We start from the raw sequence: 14,510 nt of genomic DNA, 5'->3' as shown, positions 1-14,510 counted from the left end.
TGCCTCCAGTGTCGGTGCTGATGATGGTAAGAAGGAGTCTGCGACCGAACCCACGGATGCTGCCACCACCAAGTCAGTCGAGAAGGAGAGCAAGACGGAATCGAAGGCGAAGTCGTCGAAGGAAGCCAAGTCGGACGTCACCGGCAAGTCGAAGGACAAGTGAAGAGCCTGACGTGGTTTTGTTGGAGAAAAGTAGTCGGCGGGCGAAAGACAATGTAAGCCCTTGTGAAGTGGTGTAGCGTAGTTAAAAAAAGATGGCAGCTGTAAGCCTTAGTGAATGAATACAAAGCCGATGAATGTGATCCCGATTTTTTTTACGTTGAAGTGGTTCGGACTCAGATTATCAGGTTTGTTGAAAATCTGAGTCGAACACCTTATGGTTTTGCTCACTCATCAAATCCATTCCCCATCAGGCTCCAGCCAGTTCGATGTCGCTCAACCTCGTCGAGGACTCCGAGGCCTTCGAAGCCGCGCTGCACTTTGTGGACGAGTTCGTAGCATGCGGCGACTGTACGGATCAGCGAAGCGAAGATGATGTTGCTCTCACACGCGCGCTGGATGGTCTTCCGTCGCCCACTGAATTGGCATTAGTCGAGACTCAAACCGAAGCTCCCGCAGCTAAAACCTCTGCTAAAACGAAGGCTAGGAAGGTCTCAAAGCCTAAAAGGCCACTAAACTATAACCCCAACAGAGCGAGGGAACAGCAACGCAAGGAGCTTCTGTATCTCCGCGAGAAGGTCGTGGAGATGGAGCAGGAGCTCAATGCGTTGCAAAGCACACGTCGACCAAAGACGTTAACAGAGGTCGAGGGAGATAAACAAGAAGACGAAAGAGAAAACGTAGCGCTCGCGGGGTTTAACGCTCCTGAAGTGTGGAAGGAGATGGCCAGTCATCAACTGGAGCAGAGACTCAAGTCTGAACGGGAGAATCGCAGGCTTAAAGCTGTGCTGGAGGGACAGATCAAGATCGGCAAGAGTCTAGCCAAGCTGCTAGAGGCTACGTCGACCACGCAGGTTGGTGACTTTCTTTTATTATTTTATTATTTCACTAATTCTTTTTATCATATTACAGCCAATGGAGTCGTGTGTGTATGGGCCACAGCGTACGCGACGTATGCACGCTTCCGCGCCGGATCGTACCGGTCCAGGGATCTTTGCCGAGCTCATGGCAGGTGTCGATGATTCCTACCGTGAGGTGGACGATGTATTCCGAGCTAATGGATTGGGAGAAATGGAGTCATCTTTCAGTGACGCAAAGATGCGCGTGGGTCCCGACGGAGTGTACATGGAAATCTTTGCCAACAAAGTTCTACCGTTCGATGTGGCGTCTACGGGAACTGCAGCGTGGCAATACTTTGCCAAGTCGATGGAGCACATGCCCTTCCGTTTCTTCTACCAGAAAGACCCACAGGTACGATTCTTTACTAGAATATTTTATGTTGGAAGACTAACGTTATATTTGCTGTTCGTGTAGAACTTGGAGACAACGGACGATACGATTGTCGAGAGTTTCGGTATGGAATTACACGCCAACGGCACGCAGGCAGATTTCCGCGTTAAAGAAGTTTTACGTCGCTACGTGGACGAAGATCGCGTGGTGATTGTCTGGCGGTCATTCATTGACCCCGTCGAGTTCTCTGGCGCACCATTACGCGGAGCAGAATTCAGAGAGAAAGGTTACATTGTCATTCGCCGTCCACGCGGTATGGCCGAGAACTATGCACTGCTGCAGACATGTTATCTCATTCATCCGGATACGCCGGTGCACTCTTTGAGTGACGACGGTGCTATCACTGGTGCGCTGACCGATTTCGTTCTCAGCGGAACAGCTGCAAACATTGCCGCCGGACACCAAATGATCGAGAACATCCTGTTCAACGAGGCCATGAAGACCAATAGTCGTGTCTAAAGACGGGCTGTTCAGTAGGTGGGAAGGTGGATACGGATCTCAACATAATGTTTACCATGTATGTATGTACAAACCTGAAGATGACCACCTTGTACGTTGTTTATAAATCACTCCTCACTTTACTTTTTAGGATTAGCAGCACGATGTCCAGTGTAGTTGGGGGAGATTTCGACGCGGCCCTCTGTTTCGTGGATGATTTTATGAGTGACGGGGCATACGGGGAAGCATCACTACTTGGTCTAGATGAGCTATCAGAAACCCGCTAACTCAACCACTGTCAATTGATATGGCGACTGACCAACTGGATCAAGGTTTGGAATACACTCAGACGGCTGACGCTCTTAAGATATTGCGGTGTAAAAGCAAGAACCGTGCAAGGGATCAGGATCGACGCGAGCTGCAGTATCTACGAGATCAAATGGCAGATCTGGAGGAAATTAATTATGTGTGCGTGGCAGAAGACACGTCGTGCAGTGATCTCAGCTGCTGGAAATGGTATGAGTAATGCAAAAGGGGGAGATATTGAAGAAGCTACGCAGGCAGTGTGGAAGGATATGGCTATTTCTCAGCTGGAGCAGAGGCTCCGATCTGAAAGACATAACAGACGTCTGAAATCTGCTGTGGAAAACCAACTCAAGATCGCCAAACGCCTGGAGAGACTACTGGAGGCTCACATAACGACGAATGTAAGTTGGTAAATACGGAAGTGGGAACTGGTTACTGTTTTCTTATCCCCCCAGCCCCTCATTTCAAATAGGCGATCGAAACTTGTTTGCACGGCGGGCAGCGCTTAAAAAGAGTGCAGCAATTGACTCCGGATCAGTCGGATATGTATATAGGCAAGGAGTTGATGGCGAGCATCGATTCGGTGTATAGAGATGTGGACGCTGTGTTCCACGATAACAACCTCGATACGCTGGAATCGTCGTTCGACGATTCTGAAATAAACGAAGGATCGGATGGCATTTATATGAACGTTATCGCGAGTACGGTATTCCCTTTCGACGTGGCTTCTACAGGAGCGGCTGCGTGGCAATATTTTTCGCGATCTCTGGATCACATGCCATTCCTGTTTCTCAATCACTAGGACGTTCAGCCTCGAGCCATGTCTCCTCGGTTTGCTTTGTTGCAAACTCGTTACTTAATTTCGCCGGCGCTTCCAATTCGTTCCTTGTCGGACGAACGATCAGTGACAGGTGAACTCACAGATTTTGTGCTGAGTGGCACAGAAGCCAACGTTGCCTCGTGTCATCAGATAATTGAGAATATCCTCTTTAATGAGGCCATGAAGGCGCACAGCAAGAACTAGGGACCTCAGAGCACCTGCGCTTCCGATCCGTTCGTTGCCGGAAAAACACTCAATGACGGATGAGCTCACGGACTTTGTGCTTAGTGGTACCAAAGCCAGTGTTGCGATGGCTCATCAAATGGTCGAGAACATTTTACTGGCTGGTTTTTTGAAAGAGCCCGACGGTCACCATCACTTTGCAAATACTCTTCAAGAAGAGGATGGTATAATTACATCCTGCGGGTAACTAGTCTCTAAGTGGTACGGTGCCTAATTAGCGTATTTGTAGATCCTGTAATGATTCGAATGGAGACCTTTACCTCATCTCACATACAATCTAACCTAGAGCTCGTTCGTTCTTATCGCTCTGTACATCGGTGGATCTATCGCTCTTGCATGGATCACTCGGTGAATGTTTTGGCGACGAATAATTCTAGATGCACTCACCCAAAATTCTCAAGATATGAAACGATGAGCGTGCTTTTCCGGTGAAGTAGTTCACAAACTCGCGTGGTCATTGGTCCAATTGGTGAAACTTGATCGTCACTTTGTCAATTGATGTTTATCCAAGAAACGCATACAAATTTCAAGTCTAATCTGCAAAACGCAGGGGATGGCTCAAACAATTTTGTAAGTCAAAAAGAACCCAAACAGCATTTGAGACGATGACCATTGCACTCGAGGACGACTCGGACGCCTTCACGGCGGCTCTGTGCTTCGTGGACGAGTTCATGGGGGCCGGAACGGACGAGGCTGCGCTGTCCATTGCGCTGGAGGGGCTGCCGTCCGCCCCGAGCTCGTTGACTGGAGCAAAACCCAAGATGGTGAGGCAGACTTCCCAGAAGAAGCGCAAAGGAGAAGAGCTGAGCTGCAACAAGGCAGCGACACCCACCGCCAAGGCCTGCAAGACGTCGCGCAGTAGTACGCGGAATCGTGTGCGCGACCAGGAGCGCCGGGAGCTTTTATACCTGAGGGAAAAGGTGGCAGACATGCAACAGAAGCTCCAGGCACTACAGAAGACGCGTGTGCCAGCGATCAAAGCGGAAGTGAAGGGGCCTAAAGAAGAGAAAAATCAGGAAGAAGAGGATGTGGAAGCCCACGCTGTGTGGAAGGAGATGGCCAGCCATCAACTGGAGCAGCGACTGAAGTCCGAGCGGGAGAATAGGCAATTGAAATTGGTGTTGGAAGGGCAGATCAAGATTGCAAAAAGTCTGGAAAAGTTGCTTCAGGCAAGAGCCACGACGAATGTAGGTCGAAGAGTGTTGCTCGATTGGGATATTATGTTTCTGATGTGCAGTGTTGGTGTTTTGCAGGCGATTGAGAGCTGTTTGGGTGACGGCCAGAGGTTGAAACGCATGCACATGTCGACACCCGATCGATCTGATGCCAGCATCTTTAAGGAACTGATGGAAGGTATCGATTCCGCGTATAGAGAAGTGGACGCCGTGTTCCGTGACAACGGATTGGACACAAAGGAGTCGTCCTTCAGTGACGCCGAGATGCACGAAGGAGCGGACGGTGTTTATATGAAGATTTTCGCCAGCAAAGTGTTGCCGTTTGACGTGGTTTCAACAGGGACAGCTGCGTGGCGATACTTCTCGCGATCATTGGAACACATGCCGTTCCGGTTTCTCTATCACAAGGATCTTCAGGTGAGTATCATTGTCTGTTGTATCCGACTGATTTTTTTAAACGTGATTATTATTTTTTACTTACAGAATGTGGAGACTACAGACGATACTATTATCGAGAGCTTCGGTATGGAACTGCATGCTAAGGGCACTCAGGCGGATTATCGTGTCAAACAAATTGTGCGTCGATACGTGGAAGAAAACCGAGTCGTGATTGTCTGGCGGTCGTACATTGACCCGGTGAGCTTTGCAGGCAACCCGGTGTACGGGGCTCAGTTCCAAGAGAAGGGATATCTCGTGGTGCGTCGTCCTCGAGCCATGTCTCCTCGGTTTGCTTTGTTGCAAACTTGTTACTTAATTTCGCCGGCGCTTCCAATTCGTTCCTTGTCGGACGAACGATCAGTGACAGGTGAACTCACAGATTTTGTGCTGAGTGGCACAGAAGCCAACGTTGCCTCGTGTCATCAGATGATTGAGAATATCCTCTTTAATGAGGCCATGAAGGCTCACAGCAAGAACTAGGAACCTCAGAGCAACGTGTTTTGGTCGTAACATATCTACTATTTACCGGACTGTTTTTATAAAACCAAATGCCTATCGAAAAAACTGTCAGAAATTTTGCCTACTACTGAAGTACTGAAGTAGGTAGTTTTTTTTTTACATTAGGCAACTACTTGTTTTACTGTGCCATCTTGTCCGCTAGGCGAAGATCCGAGAAGGCTGTTTGGATGACATCGCGGTAGCAGTGAGGGTGGGTGCGCTTGTAGGCTTCATAGAGCCACGCAGTAGCTTCGTCCGACTGCTTCTGGAGAGTCTGGCCGCTGTTCTCAGTGAGATATAGGGCTTCACTCGCGTGCTTCATGCCTAGCGTACTAATCTCCCACAGACGTTCATTTGCGACTTGAGCTCGACTCAACAGCTCCAGCACCTTGTAGATTCCTTGAGCTGACGTCTGTTCACCTTTTGCTATGTCAATGGAGATGCCCTTGGCGCCGATGTTGAACTTGATCTCGCAGTCGCGATCGACGTGTCCGGCACTCTCAAACTTTACGTGCGTGATGGTGTTGTTCTTGTAGTCGTAGCGTTCCACAAGTTTGCGGGTGGTGGTAGCATTCTCGCCCTCCAGTAGGATCAACGCCATGTTAGTGAATGTGAACTCTTCCTTTACCGAGACCAAGGAGAAGGCGATCGTCTCATTTGGCAGTAGATACTCAGACGCCAAGCACTTGGAAAAGTCGGCGACAATCTTGCAAACGTCAGCAGAGCCCGTGAGATCGCCGGCGAGTCCTTTAACTAGACCAGCCATTAGAGATCTGCGTCGTAGGAAGGAGGAGGAGAATATCCAAATGAGGACAAACGGACGGACAAGTGCCTCTTGAACCTTGTTGCATTTTTGGGTACCCATTTTTGCAGATGGGCATCACTTCGACTAAAAAAATCCATCGTGGACCTAGTGGATTTTTGGTGAAGCGTAAAGCCTAAACTAAATTATAAGTAAATTCATTAAGATCTCCATATATTAAGGATATTTTTCTCTTACTTGTCTTTTTCACTATTACAAACTGACACGACTTCCACAGGTTTTGACCTAAATAAAAAATGAAATAGTGCCGAATACCGGTCGATTCCAATGTCTCGCAACGAATTTACCGGTTTCGCAGTGGTGGGATCGCGCGCAGTGCATCCGCGTTAAACTGCTCCACCAGCTTCCTCTTGCTTTTGGTAAACGCAGCATACACTTGCGCCTCAAAACACACGATGGCAATCGTCGCTGTCCAATCCGTAGAGCGCATATAACGCTGGATAGCACACAACGCAAACCACGCGGCATTGTCAACCGGCATCCCCATATTGCCCGTAGAGATGGACGCCATGGCTACACACGTCAGATTTTCTTCTTGAATGCAACGTAGTACGCTCCTGTACGTGCGTTGTAAATCTCTCAAACAATGTAGATTAAATCCACTCGGACCCACACAATGAATGAGTTTATCCACACCAGCATCAAAGCCCGGAGTCGCAATTGCGTCCCCAACATCAAGTTGGATACCCATGGTCGGAACATAGTCAGTAAGACCTTGCCCCGCACGTCGAAAGATCACCGACGCTGCACCAGTGTGTGGGTTTCTAAGGAACGAGGACGTTGGGAAGGCCAACCCGTCTACTCGTTGATCCCCAACAGTCTGGATCTCTCCAATATCTCCTCTAAGGATCTCAACGTGTGTGTCAAAATGAACTAACTGCACGGCAGACTGCAAAAACTCTTTCAGATCCGGACAGGCTGCGTCAAGAACCTTTTTGCTCGGCACTCCGGCAATCCAAGAGACTGCAGGCGCTTGTCTGGTGTCGGCAACAGACTCCGTATTCTCCGGTCTTGTCGACGTCTGGTTGATACTGCGTGTTGCTCTGGGTCGTGGGATCAACTCCACGTCCGACGCGTCATCCTCATTCTCTATTTCTTCTTCTTCTCCCAATAGAGAAGCGTCGTCGTCCATTTCGACGTCGACTTCCAGGATCTCAATAAGATCAGGCTCATCCTCGTCGTCTTCTTCTTCTCTTTCCTCATCGTCTTCGTCTTCTTGTTCGGACTCTTCTTGTTCTTCAGTGTCGTTAAACTGCTCAGCGGGTGGCAAGTTTCCTCCAAAGTGCGTGTTGAGCATCTCCTTCCAGAGATGATCGTGGCTCAGCACGCTTCGCCAGGAGTCGTCAACTGCCAGAACCTCCAGAAGACTAACCAATGAAGATAAGTCCAGCATTGCTAACAGTCCTTGCAGCAGAGTTTCCACGTCAAACACGCGGTAAATCGCGCGAGAAGAAGACGTGGCTACAGGGAGACACTGCCGCTTGGTTGTAACTGCGTCAGGACGCGCTGGCGCAGCGTGGTTGAGCTGCACATTCTCGTTGCGAGACGTCGCCATTGCGTCTTTACTAATGAAGAGAAGGATTGACAAGATGCGACGTGATTGGGCGAAAAGATACTCATTGATGGAAAGTGATAAAAAGATGATTGGGTGAAAATGACAAATTGAGTTCTTGAATCAGATCTGGTTACAAGATCTCTCAAAAATACGTGGGCCACATAATGTACCCACCTCTGTGGTCCACCCCATCCAACCATCGCGCTCCCATTGGCCATTACAGCGCCTTCAGTCTCCAAAGGATGCACCGCTGCTGACGTCGAAGTCTCTTCCGTCTCCATGCCAGGGTCGCACTCTCACCGCCAATTGGGCATCCTGTCCGTGGCTCTCATCACCTACTTCAACGTCAGTGGCGGTCCATGGGGTAGTGAGCCCGTTCTCGCCGCGTGCGGGCCGTTCGTGGGCATCCTGGCTGTCCTGCTCTTCCCTTGGGTCTGGTGTCTGCCGCTTGCACTCACATTCGCTGAGCTTTTCACTGCATTCCCGACCGACGGTAGTTTCTGCAAATGGGTGGGCGTCGCGTTCGGTCGACCCATGGGTTTCCACGTGGGTTATTGGAGCTGGGTGTCAGGGGGTATGTTGTTACTGTTTCAATTGGGACCTTGGAGCTGTCAGTGATTTAATTCCTTGATGACTGCAGTAATCGACAATGCCATCTATCCGTGTCTGATCGTGGACACGCTATTGGCTTTAGTACTGGGGGACAAGGACGCTCTAAACGGAGAGAATGGGGTCGCCTGGAGTGTCTTCGTTATGCGTGCAGTGTTCGCTGTGCTCTTCATGTTACCAACTCTCAGAAGTATCAAGGTAGTGGGACACACACTACTGGTCTTGGGAGTTATGATCTTCCTGCCCTTTGCAGTACTCATCGTATACGCCATGCCACTGATTGAACCGGCAAATTGGTTCGTCATCCGACAAGACGTAAGCTTTTTTTTCTTATATTTAGGTACCATTTTTTCTTAATTAGTTGCTGATATTATTTTTTTATTGTAGCGTGATTGGGGACGGCTGTTGAGTGCTTTGTACTGGAATTACAGCGGCTTCGATGCAGCTGGAGCGTATGCTGGAGAGATTCAGTCTCCCAAGACAACATATCCCAAAGCCATGGTGCTCACTGTGGTAATGATCGCGTTCACGTGAGTACACTTAAATGGTTTAGAGGAGATAAAGAGACACTGATGTGAATATTTTACTAGGTATATCATCCCGTTCATTGCCATTGCAGGTGCAGACATGCCTCACTACACGACATGGGACGACGGGTCCTACTCTGTTATCGCACAGATGATCGGCGGAACGTGGCTGTGCATCTGGGTGTTGATCTCGTCTGTGTTCGGTAACCTCGGACTGTACGTCGCTGAGATGGCCAAGGACGGATTCCAACTGGCTGGAATGGCTGATTCTGGCCTTGCACCTCCCTATTTCGCTCAGTACGTTTCGCTTTACTTAGATAGCGTTGACGTAAACTGCGTGCACTAATTGTTTCTCTATTTTTTAGACGCCATCCGGACACCGGTGTGCCTCGACGAGCCATCTTGTTGGCATTTTTCATCATTGTATTCATGGGTATGTTCGATTTCGACACGATTTTGGGGATAGACAACTTCCTCTCCGCTCTCTCGTCTCTAGTGGAAATGAGTGCTGCAGTTCGAATGCGCTTCTCCCACCCTGAAATCGAACGACCATATCGTGTGAACTTGTCGGACAAATCTCTGGTTATGGCAATGATGTTGCCGTTCACACTTGGAATCTTCATCATGATGAACGAGCTGACCAAGTCCTGGACCAGCTTCTTGCTTAATGTGATCGCGCTCACGCTCGGCTATCTGATCCAGAAGTACATCGAACGCCACCCGTATCACAAATACGCGGAGATCATCGGAGCACCGCTGCATCTCACCGATCTATCCGAGGACCTGTAAGCGTGGGCAACTTAATAGACAATAAAACAGTTCAATATTTGTGCCTAAAAGAATTAAAAAGAATGGATTTTCTAGGTTAATTTTTTCTTATCTTACTGACCTTTGTCTTTGGAGCTTCAGTTGCTGCACTTATGTATCCAGACTGCTTGATAATCTTCTCTCCTTCTTGTACGTGCCTTATTATTTCGTCCTCAAGACCAGCAAACGGGAAGTCCTTGATGGGCTTGAGAGAGTACGCTCGGAGATAATTGATACGTCTACCATAGCACTTCCTAATACTCGGGAACCATCGATGATCCACATCGCCACGAACTTCATAAAACCGTAAATCTTGGTTCATATTGTACTGCTGCACATATTGCCAGAGTTTCTGCGTATTATTTCCATCTGGTAAAAACTTGACGATATTCCGATGGAGGAACGCTATGTCACCGTCAGGATCGTGCTGTACCATTGTGTTGCCACAGAAAATGTTGAGATGGGGTGCTTTTAGTCCTGCACTGCCTGCTGGGCGCTTGATCATGTGGAAACTGGAGTTTGTACGCATCCAGGCAAAGCGGAAGAGATCTTTGTCACCCCAGAGCATATCGAACTCCGCTGGAAGGTGAGGCTCTGTGAGTCCATAGTGTAATAATGTATGCAATGCCTTGGTGTGCTTGATTCGGTTCACAAGCACTTGGCCACTTTCCTGTTCGAACATGTCGACAAACGGAACGCCCATGAGTTCCCACACGTCACTGCCTTTCTTGGTCTTGAAAATTGTGCGGTTGGGCATCCAGAAGTCCGGCCAGAAGACCGCACCAGTGTCGTTATACACCTCGGTAGTGAATAAGTGCGTTGGGTCACGCGCTGCGAAGTTGTCGGCGTCTAATAGGAGCAGGTTGTCGAAAGCACTATAAAAAACAGCATAGAGTTTTGTATAGAACTTGACGGCACGTGGGTCTTTAATGACCCGTAAATAAGCACCGTATTTACTGCGGAGTTCTTGTAATAGTGGATGTGACGTGTTGGTCTCGTCTTCTCGGTACCAGAGTTCGATTGGAAGGGTGCAACCGGTAGAACGCAACGCTCGAATCGCTGCGTAGACACTGAGGAATAACTGTTCGTATACTACGTACGCGATTCCCCGTGTAAACGAAGCAGGGGGCTCCACTTTCTGTCCACTTAGTACCAACGCCTTCTCTTTAGTGAGATTATTCTGTTGGAGGAAATCGCGCTGGTTGTTCTCAAACGAAAGCGGGTAGTCTGGCTTGTAGTTGTCAGCCATGAGATTATAGCGAACAAGCATTGTGGCATTCGCGCACGAGTAACCCATTTGACTGGCACGGGACTTGCACTTGGCTGCGATAATTCGACGTACTTCTCCTGTTTTACGGTGACGATACTCACAGAATCCAGAGTCGGTAGGTAAGATTTCGCGATCACATGTATCATCTCTTTTCGGTTTGAGATCTCCACGAGGCGAGCAATTGGCGGTTTGTCGCCATGCAACACACTCGAACTCTTCCAGTTCAGCAAGGGTTTTGACGGGGGCCCACAGCTTCTCCACGTTCGGATCAGGCTTTGGTTTCGAGGTCGGTGCCTTTGATGGTGCAGTTGTGGGCTTTGGTGTTGGCTTTGGCGTCGGCTTTGGAGTAGGTTTTGGCGTCTCCGGGTGTTCTTGTGGAACTCCTCTCATGGGATCGATAATGGAGTTAACGTCACGAGATAAAGGGACCGGGTTGAGCATCACTTTCGCTGGTGCGGTGGAACCGGAGCCACCGGCTTGTGATGTAAGCTTCGCTAGAAGATGCTGACGACGGACGGTGACATCGTGCGTCACGCTGTTGATTTGGCTACCGCCTTGATACGAGTAGGTGGTGACCTGTTGACTATACCAACCGCAGCATGCTGATAGAGTAAGCAGTAGTAGAACTGTTACCCATCCAACAATTGGAGACTGCGGTTGTCGTCCGCGAATCTGTCCAAGCATCGAGCAGATTGATGCAGTACGTTGCGTTTGCTAGACTGTGGGTGGCCTGCATGATTCGGAGCTAGAAATAGTCGTTTCGCTCGCGTCTATAGCCGTTGTTGTGGATCTTTTTCAGAGTCGCGGCATCGTCCCATGTTGCAACGTACCCGTTCCGTAGTTTTCTTCTGGTAACGAACGCGTGTTTGATTTGCTTTCAATGGGTCAGTGAATGTGATAGATCGACGGAAACCTGGACCTTCAACACGGAGTCGCCTGAAGAACGGATGGGCCGTCGCTTCGTTCGTCAGTATCCTCCTCGCTTATAATCGATCGGAAAGTCGATGAGAGAGACATCGCGAAACTGGCATCTATCATCATGGAAATAAATGGTGACGTTCTGATGGTTCAGTCGTGATAGCGTTGAAGACCTAGCATCAGGAGTGCAGCCTTGACTACTTCAGCATTCTGCGATTCACCTGCATTCAGGCAATCCAAGTACCTAGTCTTTCTTGGTCAACAACCAACCAGTGACTATGAAGGCCGCCACGATGTCGTTTCCGAAGCAATGGACCATTGTTAGCGTTGATGGGCCGGTCTGATGTCAACCAGCGGTCTTAACCGAGACGACAACTAAAAAGCGGAAGTAGCAGATTCTACCGAGGGCTACGATAGCAAGGATCACGCGTAGGCAGGGATAGCTGCGTGATTGGCGAGTATACATTATGTGAATTGCATCAGCGCTAAAATCTAGATACTTAGTGATGCCATGCAAAAACTCGAAAAATTGACGAATTTGTTTGAAGTAAGGATACTGGGCAACTCTGTTTATAAGGAAGTAGATTTAAGCGTTTTGGCTAACCATTATATGAGGTCATGTAAAGTCGCCGTCTCTTTGTCCGAAAATCCATTTCGACGCAGTTCTTAAATGTTTCTTAAAACGAATAATATGTTGAACCACTATACAAGGTACAACGAGTTGGGTTAAAAGGAAGTCCGAGACCGACTGAATGTAAAAATCTAAACTATTCTGCAGGCAGCAACACTATCAGTGGCTTCTGGACCAGGTAGCAGCAGATAACGAATTACGTATCCGCCACGGATGCAACCAGAATCAAAACCAATTCTGAACCAAACACACAGACATTTTCGCGTTAACATGGTCGATACGATTATTCCTTTGGTCAGCATCTTCAAGCACTCTACTACTACTAGTAGCTGCTCTGTTGCGGAAGCCAAGCTGATCGAGTAAGTATTCACGCCAAACAGCTTTGATCTATAATCGTACCAGGCAGTTAATACTACGATAAGTGTTCCCACAAAACTATAGAATGACAAATTTCAATGGTGCTTTCCTGCTGAGTCACCGCCTATACGTTCTCCACTTATCAACATCCTCTCTTACACATCATGTAAACACCAGTTGACTTCATCCAGTAGAATTACAGACTCAGCAACTGGGCCAATCATTCGTGTATAAGCCACTCTGACTATCTACTCTCTTCTTGGCTTTGACTAGTGTCGAACAAAGTGAAGGTTTCAGCGGTCAGTCGCTCCGTGACATTTTTGGTAGAACCGCCGGCTTTTATATCGTGAATAAACGATAAAGCGTTGGACACACGGGCGTATGTTGCCGGCAACACGCCGCATTCGTCGGGACCGCTGCTCGTAATGCCCACAACCACATCATGAACGAGAAGAGGACCGCCCGAGTCACCATTGCATGAATCCTTCCCGCCACCAAGACCGGCGCAAATAACAGAATCGTCCACAGTGGAGTTCTCAGCGGCATAGCTGTACAGTTTTGCACATTTCTTGTTCGTGATGATCTCCACGTCCACGGTTTGAAGAATATCGCTGCTTGTTTCGTTGTTAACGAGCCCCCAGCCTAAGGCCGATGCAATCACCCCGGGCTTGTTGTCTGATCCATCTACAGCAGGCAGATGTGCTGGCTGAAGTTTGGATGGTCTCTCTAGTTTAAGCAATGCCACATCGTGTGTGATGCCCTTTGTGCTCCTCAACAAGCGGTACAGAGGGTGGCGATAGGCCTCAATAGCGCGTATCATCTCGGAATGTTGTGATCCCCCGCCCCACCTGTACTTCGACCCGAGAGATATATACACGTCGAACATGTCCCACTCCAGACAATGCCCAGCGGTAAGGATGAGCTAAGGCGCTATCAATGTGCCACCACAAAACACGTCGCTGTCGGAACCGTTGGCGTGAAGACCCGCCATATACATGTGTTTGTTAATGCTTGCATTCGAGCCACCGTAGATACGACTCTCCTCATCGGAAGTGAGGCCAGTCGTGAGTTCATAAACGAGAGACCACTCACAAATGTAGCAAATGCTGATGAGAGGAGACTTAGTTGAACGAGCTTCATTTGTCGAGGACGTAACTTGATTCGAGAATGTATTGTATCGTTGAACTTGCCCAGATAAAACTGAAAATGATGTGATAGCCGCCACGAAGCCGGTGCATACGTACTGTACCAATTGAAAGTAATTTTTGTCGTTGTGCGACAGGAAAGGCAGCATCTACTACGCTTTTCCTCATGAAGCATAAACACAATCGCCTACTATTAATACTATACTTCGCATTAAATGCCATCCCTTTGCTGCACACAGAAGCCGCACCTCTGATGTTTTCTGCCAAGCAGCATAAACACAACTGCATCATACGTAAAAAGCCGATGGTTAGATCATGCTATTACAGTAGGGTATTTAGTTATCTTCGTCGACGAAGATAAGCTAAAGTAACAAATCTACTTTAGCGCAACATTCAAGCAACATAATATTTCCCTGAATAGATTCCAATTTTAGACAAGGGGCGTTAGCAGTTCACCAGAGCGAACGCAAAAGATAATGGAGAGCGATGCAGACGTTGAGA

At 48.5% G+C, this 14,510-nt stretch overlaps 8 protein-coding genes across 10 annotated transcripts; 4 read left to right on the top strand and 4 right to left on the bottom strand.

The window, feature by feature from the left end:
* Positions 1-384: 384 nt before the first annotated feature.
* On the top strand, positions 385-2,026 carry PPTG_03302 (hypothetical protein). The gene is made up of 3 exons (XM_008895980.1): positions 385-1,013; positions 1,072-1,410; positions 1,474-2,026. The coding sequence occupies exons 1-3, from the start codon at positions 429-431 to the stop codon at positions 1,906-1,908; spliced, it is 1,359 nt and encodes a 452-aa protein (XP_008894228.1). The 5' UTR covers positions 385-428; the 3' UTR covers positions 1,909-2,026.
* A 150-nt stretch (positions 2,027-2,176) lies between these two features.
* On the top strand, positions 2,177-2,995 carry PPTG_03301 (hypothetical protein; the record flags this gene model as incomplete). The annotated part of the gene is made up of 2 exons (XM_008895979.1): positions 2,177-2,594; positions 2,666-2,995. Exons 1-2 carry the CDS (start codon positions 2,352-2,354, stop codon positions 2,993-2,995), a joined length of 573 nt encoding a protein of 190 aa, XP_008894227.1. The 5' UTR covers positions 2,177-2,351.
* Positions 2,996-3,800: 805 nt separating this feature from the next.
* On the top strand, positions 3,801-5,455 carry PPTG_03300. Of its 2 annotated transcripts, XM_008895978.1 has the most exons (3): positions 3,801-4,443; positions 4,510-4,848; positions 4,915-5,455. In XM_008895978.1, the coding sequence occupies exons 1-3, from the start codon at positions 3,862-3,864 to the stop codon at positions 5,347-5,349; spliced, it is 1,356 nt and encodes a 451-aa protein (XP_008894226.1). In that variant the 5' UTR covers positions 3,801-3,861; the 3' UTR covers positions 5,350-5,455. The 2 variants fall into 2 exon arrangements, with proteins under 2 accessions (XP_008894226.1, XP_008894225.1); XM_008895977.1 differs by having other exon boundaries at positions 4,510-5,455.
* PPTG_03299 (hypothetical protein) lies at positions 5,342-6,243 on the bottom strand. The gene has a single exon (XM_008895976.1). It carries the CDS (start codon positions 6,230-6,232, stop codon positions 5,507-5,509), a length of 726 nt encoding a protein of 241 aa, XP_008894224.1. The 5' UTR covers positions 6,233-6,243; the 3' UTR covers positions 5,342-5,506.
* A 78-nt stretch (positions 6,244-6,321) lies between these two features.
* On the bottom strand, positions 6,322-7,810 carry PPTG_03298 (hypothetical protein). Its single transcript, XM_008895975.1, has one exon. The coding sequence runs from the start codon at positions 7,743-7,745 to the stop codon at positions 6,474-6,476; it is 1,272 nt and encodes a 423-aa protein (XP_008894223.1). The 5' UTR covers positions 7,746-7,810; the 3' UTR covers positions 6,322-6,473.
* A 137-nt stretch (positions 7,811-7,947) lies between these two features.
* PPTG_03297 lies at positions 7,948-9,750 on the top strand. Of its 2 annotated transcripts, XM_008895973.1 has the most exons (5): positions 7,948-8,319; positions 8,386-8,669; positions 8,742-8,884; positions 8,945-9,178; positions 9,247-9,750. In XM_008895973.1, exons 1-5 carry the CDS (start codon positions 8,025-8,027, stop codon positions 9,668-9,670), a joined length of 1,380 nt encoding a protein of 459 aa, XP_008894221.1. In that variant the 5' UTR covers positions 7,948-8,024; the 3' UTR covers positions 9,671-9,750. The 2 variants fall into 2 exon arrangements, with proteins under 2 accessions (XP_008894221.1, XP_008894222.1); XM_008895974.1 differs by having other exon boundaries at positions 7,948-8,669.
* Positions 9,711-11,642, bottom strand: PPTG_03296 (hypothetical protein; the record flags this gene model as incomplete). The annotated part of the gene is made up of 1 exon (XM_008895972.1): positions 9,711-11,642. The coding sequence occupies one exon, from the start codon at positions 11,640-11,642 to the stop codon at positions 9,747-9,749; it is 1,896 nt and encodes a 631-aa protein (XP_008894220.1). The 3' UTR covers positions 9,711-9,746.
* Positions 11,643-13,108: 1,466 nt separating this feature from the next.
* On the bottom strand, positions 13,109-13,684 carry PPTG_03295 (hypothetical protein; the record flags this gene model as incomplete). Its single annotated transcript, XM_008895971.1, has 1 exon — positions 13,109-13,684. The coding sequence occupies one exon, from the start codon at positions 13,682-13,684 to the stop codon at positions 13,109-13,111; it is 576 nt and encodes a 191-aa protein (XP_008894219.1).
* Between the last annotated feature and the right edge of the window lie 826 nt (positions 13,685-14,510).

Source organism: Phytophthora parasitica (assembly GCF_000247585.1).
Source record: "Phytophthora parasitica INRA-310 unplaced genomic scaffold supercont2.4, whole genome shotgun sequence".
NCBI classification, from domain to species: Eukaryota; Oomycota; class Peronosporomycetes; order Peronosporales; family Peronosporaceae; genus Phytophthora; species Phytophthora nicotianae.
The sequence above is the reverse complement of the archived record's forward strand: the minus strand, read 5'-3'. Positions and strand labels throughout refer to the sequence as shown.

Coding starts and splice junctions, on each gene's coding strand:
- PPTG_03302 (XM_008895980.1), top strand. CDS start 429: ATGTCGCTCAACCTCGTCGAGGACTCCGAGGCCTTCGAAGCCGCGCTG. Junction 1,014..1,071: donor AGGCTACGTCGACCACGCAG/GTTGGTGACTTT, acceptor ATCATATTACAG/CCAATGGAGTCGTGTGTGTA. Junction 1,411..1,473: donor TCTACCAGAAAGACCCACAG/GTACGATTCTTT, acceptor CTGTTCGTGTAG/AACTTGGAGACAACGGACGA.
- PPTG_03300 (XM_008895977.1), top strand. CDS start 3,862: ATGACCATTGCACTCGAGGACGACTCGGACGCCTTCACGGCGGCTCTG. Junction 4,444..4,509: donor AGGCAAGAGCCACGACGAAT/GTAGGTCGAAGA, acceptor GGTGTTTTGCAG/GCGATTGAGAGCTGTTTGGG.
- PPTG_03299 (XM_008895976.1), bottom strand. CDS start 6,232: ATGGGTACCCAAAAATGCAACAAGGTTCAAGAGGCACTTGTCCGTCCG.
- PPTG_03298 (XM_008895975.1), bottom strand. CDS start 7,745: ATGGCGACGTCTCGCAACGAGAATGTGCAGCTCAACCACGCTGCGCCA.
- PPTG_03297 (XM_008895973.1), top strand. CDS start 8,025: ATGCCAGGGTCGCACTCTCACCGCCAATTGGGCATCCTGTCCGTGGCT. Junction 8,320..8,385: donor TTGGAGCTGGGTGTCAGGGG/GTATGTTGTTAC, acceptor TGATGACTGCAG/TAATCGACAATGCCATCTAT. Junction 8,885..8,944: donor GTGGTAATGATCGCGTTCAC/GTGAGTACACTT, acceptor ATATTTTACTAG/GTATATCATCCCGTTCATTG.